At 53.4% G+C, this 18535-nt stretch overlaps 1 protein-coding gene across 1 annotated transcript; it reads left to right on the forward strand.

Moving 5' to 3' along the window:
- The first annotated feature begins 1994 nt into the window (after positions 1-1994).
- On the forward strand, positions 1995-18226 carry KLRG2 (killer cell lectin like receptor G2). The gene is made up of 5 exons (XM_025433878.3): positions 1995-2776; positions 8982-9083; positions 9492-9637; positions 17265-17368; positions 17831-18226. Exons 1-5 carry the CDS (start codon positions 2068-2070, stop codon positions 17949-17951), a joined length of 1182 nt encoding a protein of 393 aa, XP_025289663.1. The 5' UTR covers positions 1995-2067; the 3' UTR covers positions 17952-18226.
- The last annotated feature ends 309 nt before the right edge of the window (positions 18227-18535 follow it).

Consider the following 18535-nt stretch of genomic DNA (forward strand, 5'->3'; position numbering starts at 1 on the left):
AACACCTGGAAGGTTAGAGATCCTTGATGTTATAAACTATTTGATAATCATTATCCCAGGAGGAGATACGTAAGGAGGAAGGCAAGTCAGGGTGCTCCTCTCCTAGCTCCAGGTCACATGATAAATAGACAAGCAGCCAATCTCAGCTTGGACAGTGACTACCTCTGAGAGGTAAAAAGGAGAGTAGGGACCTTTATTTTTTATACTTTATATACTTGTGAATTATTTTAATTTTTACAATAATCTTTATCAGCTCTAAAAAAAACTCATAATATGCCATCTTTTTAAAACTGGATTTTTATTTAAGAATACACATAAATACATTCTTTCTAGAAAGTGGAAACATTACTGATAAGATTAAAATCTACACTATCTCCTCTGCCAACCCCCCAAACAATCTGCAGCAGAATCCACGATTATTATCACTTTGATGCATATCATTTCACACCTTTAAAATGTATTTTCATGCATGGATATGTCCCCACATTAAATATATAGTCCAGATTTCTGAAGGGATTAAACGTATTTTCATATAGTACTTTTTTTCCACTGGACTTTTTCTCGCAATTACTTGTCTTCAGGGGCCATCCTTTCCTAGTATTCCAACTCCCGGTCCTCCTTCCTTCCTTCTCCCCTAGCAGTAACAAGTCCATGGTCTTAACAAATGCTGCTCCTAAAACCAAGCCAATAGAAGTCCCCAGGGTAAGGTTGTCAGATTTAGCAAATAAAAATTTAGGATGCCAGGGGCACCTGGGTGGTTCAATCAGGTAAGTAAGTGTCTGACTTGATTTCAGCTCAGCTCATGATCTCTGGGTCATGAGGTCGAGCGTCTTGTCCTTGGGCTCTGCGCTCAGCAGGGAGTCTGCTTCTCTCTCTCTCTCTCTCTCCCTCTTTCTGCCCCTCCTTCACTCTCTGTCTCTCTAAAATAAATATCCTAATAGGTGGCAGATTAAATTTTAAGTTCAGATAATAATTTTTAAAAAGATTTTATTTATTCATGAGAGACACAGAAACAGAGGCAGAGGGAGAAGCAGAGAGGACACCATGTAGGGAGCCTGATGTGGGACTCGATTCGGGGTCTCCAGGGTTACGCCCTGGGCCGAACGCAGGCGCTAAACCGCTGAGCCACGCAGGGATCCCAATGAATGTTTTTAAATAGAAGTACACACAGTGCTTGGGATATACTAAAAAGTATTGTGTTTCTGAAATTCAGAGTTAACAGAGTGTCTTGTGTTGTTGTCAATCCAACCTTAGGGTGCTTCTTAAAAATACCACTGGCCTCATCCCCTCATGAGTTGCAGTAAGTGCAGGTGAAGCCCAACCAGGAGTATGTGTACTTTTAAATGGTATTCAGGTCACTAGGCAGGCTTGGGAACCCTGTCCTGCACCACATCAGGCTGACTGGCAACCAGGCTCCTCTCCCTGTGAAAATACATCTTCATGCTTATTTATCCCTACTACGCTAACTCATTAAAAATGAGTTTTTAATGAGTTAGGGTAATAGGAGTCATGCCTCCAAGAGTGGCTGTCCCTAGAGCTTCTGTGGGTGGGGAAGGCCTCTCCGTTGTGGTGCCTCTTCTGCACTACACGGTCAGGACAACCAGCTCTGCTGCTTTTCCTCAGGCCGCCCAATTTCTTTTGGACCCGCTGATTTTTTTTTTTTTTTTAGGTCCCAGGATCTGTTACAGACTTGGCCAACAGCTCTCAGGCTATAACCCTCAAAATCAACAAAATGGCAGAGGGCCGTGGGACTGGGGACAAAAGAAGAGGAAGGAGTCAGGCGGGGCTCTGGGTTCGCCCTCATGCCTCCAATTCCCGTTCTGTGCCCCCCGACGGGCGGGCGGGCGCTCGGCCCTCGCTCCGCGGCCAGGTGAAGGCGGCTCCGGAGCCCGAGGGGCGTGGCCAGCAGACCCCGCCCAGCCCATCGCGGCGAGGGCCTTGGGTGGGTGGGGGGAGGGCGGGGGCGTGGCCTGGGAGCTTGACCAATTCCGACCCGGGAGGAGAAATTGCCTCGCTCCGGGGCTCAGGTGCGCTCGCTCCGCATCTCTCGGCCGCTCCGCTCGCCGGATGGAGCCGGCCCAGGCGGCTGCCGGAGGAGACCGAGCCGGGGCCGCGTTCCCGATGGAGCCCTTGGGGCGCCAGGTGCCCGGGCCGGAGCCGCCGCAGGTCCCCGCGGAGGAGCGACGGCCCGAGAGTCCCGAGAGCAGCCCGAGTCCGGCCCGGGCCGCAAGGCAGGCGGCGGGTGCGGCCCAGGACCGCTCCGGCGGGAAGCAGGTGCCGTCGCCGCGTCCCGCGCGCCTGCGGCTCCCGCCCCCCGGCCTGGGCTACGGCGCCTTCCGCCGCCAGGCGTCCGCGGGCTCCGAGCCGCCGTCGCCCGGCCCCGCCGCGGCCGAGCAGTCCCGGGCGGGCGAGGCGCCGGGGCCCCAGCCGGTGCCGGGGGAGCCGCCGGGCGCCTGGGCCCCGGTGGAGCTGCAGGTGGACGTGCGCGTGAAGTCCGTGGGCGCGGCGGGGGGCAGCCGCGCGCCCTCGCCCGCGCCGTCCACGCGCTTCCTCACCGTGCCGGTGCCCGAGTCCCCCGCCTGCCCGCGCCGCGCCTTCCCCGCGCCCCCGCTCCTGCAGCGGCCGCCGGCCCGGCCCGAGCGCGGCCCCGACGCCGAGCCCCCGGGCGCCCCCCAGGGCCGCGGCCGCTGCCGGGAGCCGGGGCCGCGCGGCAAGGAGGACGCCGCGCTGCTGCCGGGCGCCGACGAGAAGCTGCCCCGGGCCGTGGAGCTCGTAGGTAAGCGCGCCCCGCCGCCCCCGTCGGCCCCCCGTCGCCCCCGACGCCCCGTCCCCCTGCGCCCCGCCCCGCCGACGGCCCCAGACGCCCCGTCCCCCTGCGCCCCGCCCCGCCGACGGCCCCCGACGCCCCGTCCCCCTGCGCCCCGCCCCCGCCAAGGCCCCCGACGTCCCGTCCCCCTGCGCCCCGACCCCCGACGGCCCCGACGCCCCGTCCCCCTCGGCGCCCCGCCCCCTCGACGGCCCCGACGCCCCGCCCCCTGCGCCCCGACCCCCGACGGCCCCCGACGCCCCGCCCCTTGCGCCCCGACGCCCCGCCCCCTGCGCCCCGACCCCCGACGGCCCCAACGCCCCGCCCCCTGCGCCCCGCCCCCCCGACGGGCCCCGGCGCCCCGTCCCCCTCGGCGCCCCGACCCCCGACGGCCCCGACGCCCCGCCCCCTGCCCCCCGACGGGCCCCGGCGCCCCGCCCCCTGCGCCCCGTCCACCTCGGCGCCCCGCCCCCGACGCCCCGCCCCCGACGCCCCGCCCCCCGGCGGCCCCCGGCGCCCCGCCCCGCTGCCTGGGGTCCGCTTGGCCCGCACTGCGTCATGGCGATGAGCAGCTAAAATCCCTTTCCACCGCCGCCCCCCCCCCCGCCCCCCGCGAGGACTCTCACCTCCCCTCGGAGTGTGCGTGCTCGGTGGAGCAGGAAGGGGGAGGTTTCCAGGGGCCGGGCGCGAACCCGGGCCCCGGACTCCCGTCCCTCTCGCAGACCCCGGCTCCGTCTTCCCCCCACGGCTGTTGAGGAGCCTTTGGCCCCGGACACTCCCCGATTCACTAGCTGCTGCGCAGGGGCTGGGGCCCAGGCTGCTGGGGGCGGTGTGGGCGTGGAGGGGGCCAGAGGAGGGGGGCGCTGGGGGAACCAGGAGGCCGGAGGGGCGCCCGGGGGCTCACTTGGTTCTGCCTCGACTCTTGACTATAGCTCGGGTCATGAGCTCAGGGTCGTGAGATCAAGCCCCTCCCCAGCTCTCTGCTGGGCGTGGAGCCTGCTTAGGATTCTTTCTCCCTCTGCCCCCTCCCCCCCTTAAAAAAACAAAGAGAAAAAGAGACTGGAAAAGATGTCAGGAGTCCTGGACAAGGAGCCAGGAGGGAGCGGTGGGTGGACTTGGAGCCATGGGCAGCCTTCTCGGAGTAAGCGTGGAAAATGAGTGGGATTCGGGGGTGGCGGAGGCCACTTGTACCTGGAAACCTCGGGAACAGAGGCCAGGACACAGAGTGCCAGAAGCTGGGCCAGGTGAGGGGAGGACCAGGCCAGACGGGCCGCAAAGCCCAGGGTCTCTGCTGTGTCTTAGTCTTGTGTGGCGTTCGCGGACACGAATCACTTGGGCTTTTGCAGGGTTTGATGTGTGCGCATTTTCTGAATGATGGTATAGTGTCCTTTTATTTTTATTTATTTATTTATTTTTAAAGACTAGAGAGAGGCAGGGGGGAAAGGAGAGAGAATCTTAAGCAGGCTGCACGCCCAGTGTGGAGCCCCCCATGGGGATCCATCTCACCTCCCTGAGATCGTGACCTGAGCCAAAACTAAGAGTTGCAGGCTCACCCCACTGAGCCACCCAGGCGCCCTGGTGATGTGTTTTCTATCGCTGCCGTAACGAATTGCCACAAACTTCGTGTTTTAAACAACGCAGATTTATCATCTCACAGTTCTGTAGGTCAGAAGGCTGATGTGGGCTCACGGGCGTAAAGCCAAGTTGGCAGCAGCACTGTGTTCCTTCCTGGGGGCTCTGGGGGGAGATTCTGTTCCCTTGCCTTTTGTAGCTGGAAGACTGCATTCCATAGTTCATGCCTCTCAGAATATTCAAAGTCCGCAATGTTTGGCTGATTCCTTCTCCTGCCCTCTCTGGCTCTCCTCTTCTGCCTCCCTCTTCTGTTTATAAGGACCCTTGTGGTCCTGTGAGGCCTACCCAGAAGATCCAGGAAAAATCTCTGATAAGCAACCTTAACTCCAACCAGAACCTTAAGTCCCCTTTGCCATGTAACCTTACTCATAGATTACGGGGTTTAAGACATGGGTGTCTTTGGGGGGAGAACATGATTCTTCACAATGAATCTACAGCTCCGTGTCAGATTAATTCAACCGCCTAGGGGACACCTGGGTGGCTCAGGACATGATTCCAGATTCCTGGGATCGGGTCCCACATCAGGATCCTTACATGGAGCCTGCTTCTTCCTCTGCCTGTGTCTCTGCCCCTCTCTGTGACTCTCATGAATAAATAAATAAAATCTTTAAAAAAAAATTCGGGGATCCCTGGGTGGCTCAGTGGTTTAGCACAGCCTTCGGCCCAGGGCGTGATCCTGGGGTCCCGGGATCGAACCCCACATCCGGCTCCCTGCATGGAGCCTGCCTGCTTCTCCCTCTGCCTGTGTCTCTGCCTCTCTCTCTGTGTGTCTCATGAATAAATAAATAAAATCTTTAAAAAAATAAAAATAAAAAATAAAAAATAAATTCAACTGCCTAGGACTAAAACAGCCCAAGGACAGGTCAGCCTGGGATGGAGCCAGGAGGGCTATGGGCAGGGAGGACTCTGGAGCTGAGAGGGAGAACAGAGGCTCGGGATGGAGGTGTCTTTTGGAGAAAGTGGGGTGGCCTAGGAACTCAAGAGGTAGTTAGAATCTTGGTGGGATTGGGCAGGAAGCATGTGTTCAGTGCTGGGTGCATGGGGGAAATGGGACCCAAATGGGAGGGTGATGCCCAGCATGGTCCAGTCCAGCTGGAGGAGCAGGGGGTTTGTGGTAGACTGCCCTGGAGGTGATGGCACGAGAGTAGACCCTCACTGGCACGAGCCCTCTGAGTCCATCCGTGCCAAGCTTTGTATTTGGAAGTTTCCATTTTTTTTTTTTTTTAAGATGCCTCCCCTCACATTGAATAGCCTTTAAGTCCTACAAAACCTGGTTCCACCCTGGGCCACCGGATTTGACTAAGAGGAAGCAGTGTTGCAGCCACGGGTAGAAAATGTGGCAAATTTTAAGATGGACTGGCAGCTGGAGAGTAAACAGGGTGTAACATCAGGATGTCATTCCAAGATTTGGGAAGGAAATTGAGTGGAAGCCAGAGTGGGGCCAAAGGGAGGGTGCTGGAAAGAATAGGGAATTTGTGTTACTCTTCCCATGTGGGACCGGGTGTGTTCGCAGCCACGGAGGGTAAGAGGGTCCAGAATTGGAAGCGGGGAGAAACAGGGTTGAGAGGGGACTCGAGCTTTCTCTGTATTGTCATGCTTATGTAAAGAGAACGTCTTGGCCTCCCTGTGAAATTCGGAATTGCTTTTGCAAGGGGGCAGGCGGGGCTTCCTCTGCCTGGAGGTTGGCGAGGTGTGTGGGGCTGCCTAACCCACTGTATTTCTTTTATCCATTCTTTTCTGAAAGGCCAGGGCTGAGTTCAGTGTCAGGTCATGGTAATTCTACTGACCGAGGTGATGGGTAGATTTGTTTTCCTTTTCTTCTCCAGGCCTTTTAGTTCTGCTTTTATTTTAAGACTCTCAACTTCTATGTATCTTTTATTTATTTATTTTAATGCTTTTTTTTTTTTTTAATTCATTAGAGACACAGGGAGACAGAGACCCAGGCAGAGGGAGAAGGAGAAGCAGGCTCCATGCAGGGAGCCCGATGTGGGACTCGATCCCCAGACTCCGGGATCACTCCCTGGGCTGAAGGCAGGCACTTAACCACTGAGCCACCTGGGCCTCCCTGTATCTTTTACCCCAAGCAATTTCAAATCCCCTTTTTTTGGTAGCAGCTCCATCGAGTTGTAATTCATATAACGGTACAATGCACCCCTCCTAGTGTAGCATCCAGGGGTCATCAGTACAGACACAGAGGTGCATAATCATCCCCACAGTCGGGTTCAGTGTGTTTTCAACAACCTGAAAAGAAATGCTGTACCTTTTAGCCATCGACCCCCCAACCTCTCACAGGCAACCCATCTGTGCACTTCCTGTCCCCGTGGGTTGGCCTATTCTGAACACCTCCATAAATAGATTCCTATAATGTGTGTCCTTTTGTGACAGGCTTCTTTAGGCCTTCTTTTAGGCCTAAAGTTCTCAGTGTTCAGCCACGTTTCAACATGTACCAGCACTTCCTACCTTTTATGGCTGAGTATTCTGATGGATATACCACATTTTGTTTATCCATGTATCAGTTGATGAAGATTTGGGTCAAATCCCTTTAAGAAACCGATTATCGGGATCCCTGGGTGGCACAGCGGTTTAGCGCCTGCCTTCAGCCCAGGGCCCGATCCTGGAGACCGGAGATCGAGTCCCACACCAGGCTCCCTGCATGGAGCCTGCTTCTCCCTCTGCCTGTGTCTCTGCCTCTCTGTGCGTCTCATAAATAAATAAAATCTTAAAAAAGAAAAAGAAACCGATTATGTATTTAAAAAAAAAACAAACTCCAAAAAGGTCACAGATGGAATATGACTCTTCATCTAGCAGCATAACACACTTCCCTGTTCAGTCTTTGAAGCAAGTGTTTTTTTCTAATGAAAATGGGAAATCAGGGACTTCAGAAGTGCCTATGCTTTGAAAGTTGAGTTATGATTGAAAACATGTTTTATGAAAAACCTTGGAAATGTGTCCCAGTTCTCTTGATGTGTGTGTTGTATGTATTCATGTGAAGGTATATATGAATATGCATGTGGTTTTAAGAATGGAATTAGTCTTTTCAAAATAATAAAGTGTTTGCTGGAGAAGTAACTTCTGCTGTTTCAGGCTTTGGCAAAACTATGATGATTGAGTTCTAGGGACCCTTCCGCTGGATATGTGGCATACTCAGCCCTCATCCCTGAGATGTGGGTCCTACATGCCCTGGCAGCCAAGTGTCTGGGAAATTTAAATTGAACCTAAATTTAAAGAGAGGCCTCAGGGCGCCTGGGTGGCTGTCAGTTAAGCATCTGCCTTGGCCAGGTCAAGATCCTGGGGCCCTGGGATTGAGCCGTGCATGGGGGGGGGGAAAAAAATCCCTGCTCAGCAGGGAGCCTGCTTCTCCCTTTCTCTGCCTGCCGCTCCCCCTGCTTGTGCTCTGCTCTCTCTCTCTCTCTCTCAAATAAATTTAAATTCTTTTTTTAAAAAAAGTAAATAAATAGACTTCCTCTTGCATTAATTGATTTCATGCTTCTGTGTTCTGGCCGAGATCAAATTCAGGAGCGCTTGGTTCCCTTAGATGTTTCCGGGTGGATAGCTGCTTAGAACTGCCGATGGCCGGGATTAACCATTTACTGTGTTTTCTTCTCCTTGTTCTCGCCTCTGGCCTTCCTGGTTCCTCACTCCTCACCAGAGCAGCATCTGGCATTCGAGTATGTTCTCTCTTGGAGCCTTCGCGGGCGCCTTTCCTCCTGCCTGTCTCTGGAGATCCTTTCCTCTCTGCAGCCTCATTCCAGCTCTCTGGGGTCCCCGGGCCCTTGAGCAGCTAGTGACTGCCATCTGTCTACTGCTCTGCCACCTGCAAAGCCCGCCCGGCCAGATGCCTATGTACAGTGGCCCCCCGTGATCTGGAGAGATAGAAGAGGCAGGTGATTGCACTGTCAAAACGGGCAAACACCAGGGCAGCCCAGGTGGCTCGGCGGTTTAGCGCCACCTTCAGCCCAGGGCCCAATCCTGGAGACCTGGGATCGAGTCCCACATCGGGCTCCCTGCATGGAGCCTGCTTCTCCCTCTGCCTGTCTCTCTCTCAATCTCTCTCTGTCTCTCATGAATAAATTAATAAAATCTTTTTAAAAAAAAATGGGCAAACACCAAAACGTGTGTGGGGAGGCCCCCATCGAGTCAAGACTTGAACCCAGGTCTGTGGAAGTTTAAACTGGACCTGCAATCCTCTCTTGTTTGGAATTTCATCTCCTGGCACCTTTTTGAGTTCAGAGGCCTTGCCCTGTCCTGGGTGGTGTTTGTTCCTTGTGTCTGCTGCATGTCAAGTGCTCAGCAGATGGTTGTCAGCCAATCGTTTGTTCTTTTTCTCGAAACAGACTCCCAGGTCTTCTGGTTATTTGAAAAGCTGAGTATCTCCTAGCATTTTTCTCCCAAATAGGAAGGTCTAGCCTGAATTGAGTAGATTTTCGTGGTGTCTTGGGCTGGGGGTGGGGGGGTGCTGGTGTATGGGCCACCATGGTTCTGAGTTGGGTGTGGTTGGGACTGGCTCCCTCTAACCTGTCTCTCCTGGTTGTCCCCTCCCCAGGGCTGCCTGTGTACATGAAGTCCCTGCGCTGGGCCCTGGCGGTCATGGCTGTGTTTCTGGCCGTGTCCGCAGTCGCCATTGTGGCTCTGGCTTCTAGAGCAGGTATGGTGCCTCCTCTCCTGTCCTCCTCTGTCTACCACCAGGGAATCTAGTCCTTATAGCAGCTTGGTGACAATTAGAAAAAGATGTCCCCACTGGGCAGATGTAACATGAAGACATGGGGCTCAGTGAGCAAAGAGAAGGAGAGAGAGCTCCTGTCTCCCCCAGACATGACCCAGTGCCCTGACAAGCAGGGGTTGACAGCCACCTCCCCGGGGGCGGGGGCCTTGGTGCACTGCACAGGCTCTACAGCCTGCCCAAGGCCCTGCCCACTCTGCTTGCCATCCCGTGGCTTGCCAGCCCCATGCTCCAGATTTGCCCCCTCACTCAATACGGTAGTCAGATTTTGATTTTTTTTTTTTTTTTAACATGCGTACGTTCGGCTCTTCAGAGTGGTCTGTGTGCTTGCAGGGGCCAGGTGCCAGCCGTGCCCCCAGGGCTGGATGTGGTCCGAGGAGCACTGCTACTACCTCTCCACTGAAGCTCAGGCCTGGGAGGCCAGCCAGGCCTTCTGCTCGACTCACCATGCTACCCTCCCGCTGCTGAGCCACACCCAGGTGAGGAGGGGGCAGTGGGCAGGGGGAGGATGGAGGTATCGGTATAGAGCACAGATGCCTAGCGAAGATCTAGTCCAACTCCGCATTACAGAAAAAATCACCCAGGCCTGGGGAAACAAAGCAACATGCAGGAAGACGGGACATCAGGGCTCCAAGGTCTTCAACTTCCTCTTCATTCTAAGCAGTAGAGGTGGAGCTGGGCAGATGGGAGCAGGGATGCTCCCACCCAGCCTGTGGCCACACAGTAAACAGGGAGCGATCCCTCAGTCAGTGGTTCCATAAATAGTTATCGAGCACCTACGCCGTGCTTGGCACTGGGGATTCAGCGATGATCCAGATCCCCCAGCTTACACCTCACACGGCTCACAGAGCAGTGAGTGAGGCAGACGTTAAGCAAGAAACCAGAGAGGGGCACCTGGCTGAGGGGCTCAGTCGGTGAAGCATCTGCCTTTGGTTCATGATCAGGTCATGATCTCAGGGTTGTGGGATCGAGCCCCCTTCTGCCTCTCCTCGTGCTTGTGCGCTTTCTCTTTCTCTGTCAGACAAAGAATCAAGTCAGAAAGAAAAAGAAAGAGAAAGAAAGAAAGAAAGAAAGAAAGAAAGAAAGAAAGAAAGAAAGAAAGAGAGAGAAAGAGAAAAATAAAGAAATCATAGAAATAGGTGTTCAATCATCATATTGATCTGTCCTATGAAGAGGTATGTGGTGGTCACGGCACATGACAGGAAGATGTGATCTGAAGGTCAAGGTGGGCCAGGCAGCCTGGATCTAAAATTAACAAGAAAACCACAGAAAACATGTCAGGTAGCTGGCCAGACAGCCTCCTGGAGTGCTCCTTTCTTGTCTCCAGTCAGTACTGGTTTCTAACTAGGCCTTCTACACAGTTGTCAGCTTGGAATCTCGTCTCCATCCTTGGTATGTTTTTGCCTCTTTCCTGTGTGGGATGCCCATTTCCTACACCTTAAGACTTTTTCTTGGTTTATAGCCTTTTCTTGGTGGAGCACATACACTGTAAGTTTCCTAGAAAAAAAGCGCATGCCTGGTAAATTTCTTGAGACCTGTCATATCTGAAGATACTCTTATTCTAGGCTCTTTTGACTGATAGCTTGGCTGGGTATAGAATTCTGGGGTGGAAATAGTTTTCCCCAAGAATTGTGCCGGATTCGCTCCATTACTTTCCAGCGTTCAGTCTTACCATTTAATAAGTCTGATCCCCCGATCCTTTGTATGTGAACTTTCCCTCCTCAGCCCCCCACCCCCCACATTTAGGGCCTTCACTTCTGTTCCCCCTCTGTTCTGATATTGAACAGTCATATCCCTTTGTCAGTCCTTTTCCTTTTCTTCTGCGTTGTTTGTAATTTTGAGAAATCTTCTGGGTTCTTCAGATGTTCCTTGTTTTTGGTGCCCTGTTCGATTCAAGGATGCAATATCCTCTCTCATCTCCTTATAGATAGTACTTATATCTAACTTTGTTTTTGAAATTCGTTCTGTATTTCTGTATTCGTTCTGTATTCGTTCTGTATTATGTCTGTTTTTTCTGCAGTTACCTTTCATTCTATGTATTGGGTTGTTGTGGGGTGGGGTTTTTTTGTCTTTTCATGTTAGAAAATTTCCTAAAATATCTGATGATCCTTAGCTGTCATAATCAAGAGGAAGACACTAAAGAACAGATTGGAAGCTCTATGTCGGGGGTGTCCAGGTGGAGGTGAGGGGATGCGTTGGGCTTTCTTAGAGGCAGGCTTTGCAATGGAGGAATCGCTGGGGCTCAATTTTTTTTTTTTTAAGTGATGCTAAGATGTCAGCATTCCAGGAGCCATGGGGAAAGAGAGCCAAGATTTCACTTGTAAGGAGGAAGCACTTAATTCCTCCCCCTTTTTAGTGTGAGTACCTCTAACCCTCAGCCAAACCTGGTGCTCTGGATTCCCCAGCCCCCTATGGTTTCTCTCAAAGTTTACTGTGCCCTGGCTGTATGGGAGGCGTGAGTGGATTTTGTGGGCAGGGGGAGCAGAGAGGACTTAATTACTCCCTTTATAGACTTTTAACCAGAGCTGTCTTTCCAGGCCCTTTCCCTGTACCTTGACCTCCAAAAGGACCTGTTTCCTCTAATATGTGAGCATTTGGGGGCTTTGCAATTCCAACTGGCATCTTTCTTGGCTTCCTCTCTACCTTTTCCTTGAAAAACCACCGAGCTTTCTTGGGTCTGCTCAGCAGATTACAGTTGTCTGGCTACCAAAGTTTTGTTGACATTACTCATACGCTGTCATCTTCTCCCATTCTTGTCTTTTATTTTCCCCTTTGTGATCATTTAAAGAAACTCCTGGGCAGCCCAGGTGGCTCAGCAGTTTAGCGCCACCTTTGGCCCAGGGTGTGATCCTGGAGTCCCGGGATCGAGTCCTGAGTCGGGCTCCCTGCATGGAGCCTGCTTCTCCCTCTGCCTGTGTCTCTGCCTCTCTCTCTCTGTGTGTGTCTCTCATGAGTAAATACATAAAATCTTAAAAAAAAAAAAAAAAGAAATTCCTTTCTATTACTATTTTATTAAGAGTTTTAAATACGAATAAGTTTAATTTCATTGGATGCTTTTTTGTGTGTCTATTGAGAATACCTTTTTGTTTACTCCTTTTTATGTGAATTACATTGATTTTTTTTTTTATTCTAGGCCTCCTGTAATAGTTAACTGAGCCATGATTTTTTTATTCCCCCAGTACTTCTATATTTGACTTGTTAATATTTTACTTAGGATTTCTCATACCTGTTTTCTTGGACTGCTCTTGCTCAGTCCTGACCCCAAAGCTATTCTACACCGTACAGTAGGGAAGGGGGTTCCTGCCTTTTTCTTTCTGGGAGAGTTCCCTGGTGGTGGATATAAAACTGTGCTGGAGAAAATGTTTACAGTGGCTTATTTTATTACCAGGAATAGCACTTATGTTTCAGAAAACATGGGGAAATGAAAAAGTTATGATGTAGATTGAAAAAAATCAAATCTGCAATTTCAGTATGGTAAAAATATACATGCAAAGAAAACACATGGAAAGGAAATATGTATATTAATTATTCTAATCCTGGTTACCACTGGGGCCAAGATTATGAGTGATTTTTTCTTTGTTTTAATTTCTTTTAATGTGCTAAACGTTCCGTAAATGTGTGCTGGGAGGAAATGCCAGGGGGACAGTAGCCTGAGGAAGATCAGTATATAGGGTTTTGCTAGGGCCCCAATTTCGTATGTTTGCCAGATAAGAATGGGCAGGGCTGGGGAACCTTACCAGGCCCCTGGTTGCATCTGCAAAGTGAAGGCCAGTGGGAATGGGAAGGGAGGTGGGTCCCTAGACAGCAGGGGAGCTGGGGGGGGTGCCGAACCTGGCAGGGACCCACTGAGCACAGCAAGTGTCCTCAGAAAGCCTGTCCCTGCCCTCTAGCCTCTCATTACACAGGTTCAGTCCAGAACGACCTCAGCCCTCGGAGCAAAAACCTCCCTGTGGGCTGGTGGGTCCTCCAAGGGGGTGATGGGCTTAAACTATCCAAACTGCAAGCTTGAGATGAAGAATTCCTTTAAAACTAAGCATTACAGGATCAATTATTTGGAACTTAAGTAAGTATATAGAAAACTCTGGGTAAGCTCCTTGCAAAAAGAGCAAGGTGAAGATTTGAGTCCTGGGCAGTTAAAATCTGGAGTAGGATGACTGTAGAGCTCTGGAATCCTTCCAAGCTCTGGAAGAGAGCCAGACACTCCAGGAGGCACTGGGGTGGGGGTGGGGAGGAGCAGCCGAGGACAGGCTGGCTGAGGGAGCTGGGACACACACTCCCAGGGACAAACCACAGTGCCAGTGGTACGCACAGCCCTTGGAGGAGCAGGTCTCATTCCCCCCAAGAGCTGGTTTTGCTCAGGGTTAGAGAAAGTGAGAACCTTTAAGTGCTGTCCGTATCATCAGACTCCCTCCACTGGTTCCAGAACAGCTGTGTTTTCAAGGGTGCAGGGAGCAAGAAGCCACCGTAAGTGTCATACACTGGAGACTGCAGAAAAGTGGAAAAAACACGAAGAAATGCTCATCATAGGATTAAGAAAATTAACTGGGGCATTTAAATATTAAGGTAGAAGCGTATGAAGGCAGAAAGCAGGGATGCTCGAGGGTCGCAGGAGTGGTGGGTGCACATGAGGTTTCTGTCTGAGCAGATGGAAGGGTTCTGGAGGCAGTGGCAGTGATGGGCGCACAACAGTGTGGCTGGCCCTGATGCCACCAACCCGTACCCCTAAGAATGGTTAAAGTGCTGAATTCCATGATAGGTATTTTACCACAATTTTTGTTTTTACCACAATTTTTAAAAAAAGAAATGTTTGAAGGCAGAGCAGATAATTTCCCTCCACTTGAGATTTTAAGTACATTCTTCTCATGGCCTGGGACATCAGTGGCATCACGACAGAGCAGTTCTTGGAACCCTAAATGACTCACAGATTTCTAGAATTTAGCTCTCTGGATGATGCTTTTCCCACGCCGTCATTTCTGCCAGCCGTGAGAGTAAGTCCATGGAGTCGGAGGAAAGAGGGTAGAAGGAGCGAGTGGGCAGGGACAGGCCATGCCTCCCGTTAGTGGGCCTGGAGGTGGGGGGGACAGCCAGGCGGCCTGGGGCCAGGATGGACAGACGGCCGGAAGGCAGGAGCCCTTGGCAAGGCCGGGCACGTGTGTGTGTGCACAGCCCCTGGCCCAGAGCGGAGGGCGCCCACTACTGAGCGCGGACCACAGGCCCTTGGCTTTCTACACACCCTCTCAGGCCTCCTAGCCGACATGCCCTGTCTTGGAGGAAAGCCTGGGTGCTGGCCTAAGGCCGCCCAGACCTGGGGTTTGAATATGGGGTGGCCTGGCCAGGGAGAAGCCCCGGACCCTGCTCTGCCTTCCCGCACAGGGAGCATGGCTCCCAGGCGGAGGGTGCTGCTGGCAGGCGCCGGCCCTGCTGCAGCCCCTGCCCAGGGCTGGCCCACCCTGCCGCCGCCGGCCCTCGGCCTCCCCCAGGCCCCCTGCACAGCCCTGCTCGCGGGGCCGCCTCCGCCTCCGCCTCCGTGCTTGGCCTGCCCTCCGGCCTTTGGGAAGGGGTGAGCTCACCAGCCCCCCGGCCCGAGGTTCCTGGGTCTCCCTCTGCTGCTCCCTGGCCGGTGGCCCCTTGAGGACGGGACACGGGACCCGCACTTGGCCTGAGCTCTCACTGGGTCCCAGCAGGGAGCAGGGGGCCGCTGCGGGGCACTGGCTGGCTGTGCAAAGGGCTGTCACAGCCGCGGTGCACAGGACGCCCCAGCCTCACCTCGGTCACTGCCCCATGCGGGAGAGGGACAGGCCGTGGGCTTCGTGCACAAGCTCCCAAGGGTGGCCACGGCCCCGGGGGTGTGGGGGGAGCTCACCCTAGACGGGTAAGCACTGTGTCCCCGCAGGAAGGGACCTTGGCACGGAGACCCGAGGGACGGCGAGGAGTGGCACCAAGGGGACCGTCATTACTCGTGATTTCTTTCTGATAACCAGGGACAGATATTAGAGGTTTGGCTTTCTCAGCTTTCTAGGGAAAAGCTGGGCGTGCATTGAACTCCCTTTGGCCGGCGTACTTCTAATTTTCTCATGAATAGAGGCTTCTGGATGTTGTGAGCAACGTGTACTTGCTGGTGTGATCGTTTTTCTTCACTCAGTGTAATTATCTATTTACACTTTCTTATATTTTCTACGTTACTTGGAATCTTTTGTTTAAACCTTTTAAAAAATTTTTTAAATTTAAATTCAATTAACATATAATATATTACTGGTTTCAGAGGTGGAGTTCAGTGATTCATCAGTTGCACATAACACCCAGTGCTCATCACATCAGTGCCCTCCTTAATGCCCATCACCCAGTTACCCCATTCCCCCCCCCCCCCAAGCAACTCTGTTTCCTATGATTAAGAGTCTCTTACGGTTTGTCTCCCTCTCTGGTTTCATCTTGGTTTTATTTCTTCCTCTCTTCCCCTGTGATCCTGTTTTGTTTCTTAACTTCCACATGGAAGTGAAATCATATGATAATTGTCTTTCTTTAACTGACTTATTTCGCTTAGCATAATGCCCTCTGGTTCCATCCACGTCATTGTAAATGGCAAGATTTCTTCTTTTTTTTTTTTTGAATGGCTGAGTAATATTCCATTGTATATACAGACCACATCTTTATCTTTTCATCTGTCAACGGACATCTGGGCTCTTTCCATAGTTGGCTACAGTGGACATTGCTGCTATAAACACTGGGGTGCAGGTGTCCCAGCATTTCACTGCATCTGTATCTTTGGGGTAAACACCCAGGAGTGCCATTGCTGGCTCATAGGGTAGCTCTATTTCTAACTCCGTGAGGCCCCTCCACACTGTTTTCCAGGGCAGCCGCACCAGCCTGCATTCCCACCCACAGTGCACGAGGGTTCCCCTCTCTCCGCATACTCACCGACATGCCGCTTGGCGTCTTTATCAGCAATGTGACTTCCCGTCGTGTTGCTATCTTGTAATTTGCCCAGTTAGTTCGAGGCCTGAGCATTTGGGTGGTTTCCATTTTTTCTTTCTAGATAACACCGTGTTATCTTGGGGTAAGTTCATTTTCTCCCCTTTATGTTCTTGGGTTTATTCTCCAAAGCAGCATCACTCGTCCAAGTGGTAGCCAGGATGTTAGGGCTCCTGTGCTGTGGCAGCAAGTCGCAATCTGGAACTGCCCCAGCTTTGCTGCCCCACAATTCATCTTTTTACAAGTTAAACGTTTTTAAATACCGTTTTCTGCTTTAACTTGTTGCTAAAAACAAGATGATGTCAAGGACAAATATTTAAGAGAAAGGTCATCTCTAGCAGCTCTCTAACATACTTTTTGGTTTTTGTTCCTTGTGTGTCCGCATTCTTGTGCGAGCACAGTTTGTCGTCACTGTAATCATGCCACAACTCTGGTTCAGCGTTTTTATTCGCTGTAACCCTTTATGTGCCATAATGTTCCTCTTACTGCTCCACGGTCTCCATACTTGTCTTTTTTTTTTTTTAATGGTCTAATATTGGGCACCTGGGTGGCTCAGTGGTTGAGCGTCTGCCTTTGGCCCAGGGCATGATCCCAGGGTCCTGGGGTCGAGTTCTGCATCGGGCTTCCTGCATGGAGCCTGATTCTCCCTCTGCCTGTGTCTCTGCCTCTTTGTCTCTCGTGAATAAATAAAATCTTAAAAAAAAATAAATAAAAGGCCTAATATTGTGCTGTAACTGGCAAGTGCACTGTTGACCCTCTGCTCAGGCCACGTCTGCAGCCCTGCCCCTCGCCTCCAGCCCAGGCAGGCTGTTGGCTATCGGCTTACCCGGTGTGCTTTCTCCCCTCGTCTCTGTCCACACACTACCCATCACACGCTGCTCGGTGGGGACCAGTGTTAACAAGCTGTCTCCCTTGAGGCTGAGATGGGATCACCCCCGGTCCCCAGGCCCGAGCATCATGTCTGGCACCCAGCAAGCAGCCGATACGGCTTTCCAATTCCCGGTGTGCTGGGAGAGCTGGGTTGAGCGCAGGCAGTTCCCTGGCGTGTGAGCTGGGAACTTGCTAGATGCAGGGCAGAGAGGGGGACAACACAACCCCAGGTGGGAGGAGGGGTGAGCAGCTGCTTTTCTCCTTCAGGACTTCCTGAGCAGATACCCAGTCAGCAAGCACTCCTGGGTGGGAGCCCGGCGAGGCCGCCACGGCTGGCACTGGATCGACGGGGCCCCAGTATCACCCCAGCTGTGAGTGACTGTGGGCTTGGGTGGGTGGCCCCTCGGGCTCTGGTATGACCAGATTGACATCACAGCAGATGCCAAAGAAGGGATGGAGGCCTTTCCCTCTGCGGACACCTGCCCCACTGTTGATGTGATCCTCCATGTGTTCCCCCACCAGCCTTGGGTACCTCTTGGGAGACAGCCTACCCTTCTCACCCCACCTGGCTTGGGGCCTTAGTTTCGTTTAGTCTCGGTCACCCCATCCCTTGTTTGGGCACAGAGTGTCCACCCAAGCAGGATTGTCACCCTGCTCCGTAGATAAGGGGAGCTGCACAGAGGCGTTGGGGTGGTGCCCTTGAGCTATAGGCATCCTCGTGACCGCTACCCCTGCCCCAGAGCGCTCTCCAGACTCCCCCGGCCCCGTGCAGCGTCCACGTGGCCAGCAGGCTCTGTCATCCTGAGCCCCGTCCCCTCTTCTCACCCTCGCAGACTCCCAGAGGACGATGAGGACCGGCTGGATCCCCAGTGCGGAGGCCTGGAGGAGGGCAAGCTCGTGGCCCTGGACTGCGCCTCGCCAAGACCGTGGGTCTGTGCCAAGGGGGCCAAGTGACCTGGGGGCTGGCGCCCGGGGGCAGCCAGGTGGCCGGCTGGGGCGGCCTCCTGCTGGACCCAGGCTTCCAGGTCTCCCTGCCCGGCGCCCGCGGGGCCCTTCCTGAGCGGCGGGGGGCCGGTCCTGACGCGGGCAGGTCGCGTCCAAGGGCAAGGCGGCTTTCCAGGCCCTGAGCTTAGTGTCCAGCTTCTGAGGCGGATTTGTTGAGTTACCCGGGGATGGTTTTTTAGCATTTTGAGCCGATGTTTCTCCCTCATTAAAGTGGCTGTTTCCTATCCTCTGCCTCACCTGCTTAGTCACCCGTGCAAGCCCCTGGCCTCAGGGGCCCAGGAGACCCCAGCACCCACGGGTGCTGCCCCCTGGCTGTTACGATCACAGGGAGTGAGGCTTCGCCTGGGGCGGCAGCGACAACATCCCAGCAGTGTCCGGGGGAGAGCAAATGCGAGGTGCCCCCCCCCGGGGGTGAGGGCGGTGCTGGGGGGCTTCTGAGCCCCTGAGGCTGGAGGCTGGGAAGATGCGGAGGGGGGCCCCCCGCCCAGGCAGGGGAAGCCCAGGGAGCTGCAGCAACAAAGGAAATCAGAAGC

Source organism: Canis lupus, chromosome 16 (assembly GCF_003254725.2).
Source record: "Canis lupus dingo isolate Sandy chromosome 16, ASM325472v2, whole genome shotgun sequence".
NCBI lineage: Eukaryota > Metazoa > Chordata > Mammalia > Carnivora > Canidae > Canis > Canis lupus.

What these genes read in the sequence shown, in the direction of transcription:
- KLRG2 (XM_025433878.3), top strand. Translation starts at nt 2,068, where the DNA reads ATGGAGCCGGCCCAGGCGGCTGCCGGAGGAGACCGAGCCGGGGCCGCG. An exon ending in CCGGGCCGTGGAGCTCGTAG is followed by an intron (nt 2,777 to 8,981) that starts GTAAGCGCGCCC and finishes TCCCCTCCCCAG; the next exon opens with GGCTGCCTGTGTACATGAAG. An exon ending in GGCTCTGGCTTCTAGAGCAG is followed by an intron (nt 9,084 to 9,491) that starts GTATGGTGCCTC and finishes GTGTGCTTGCAG; the next exon opens with GGGCCAGGTGCCAGCCGTGC.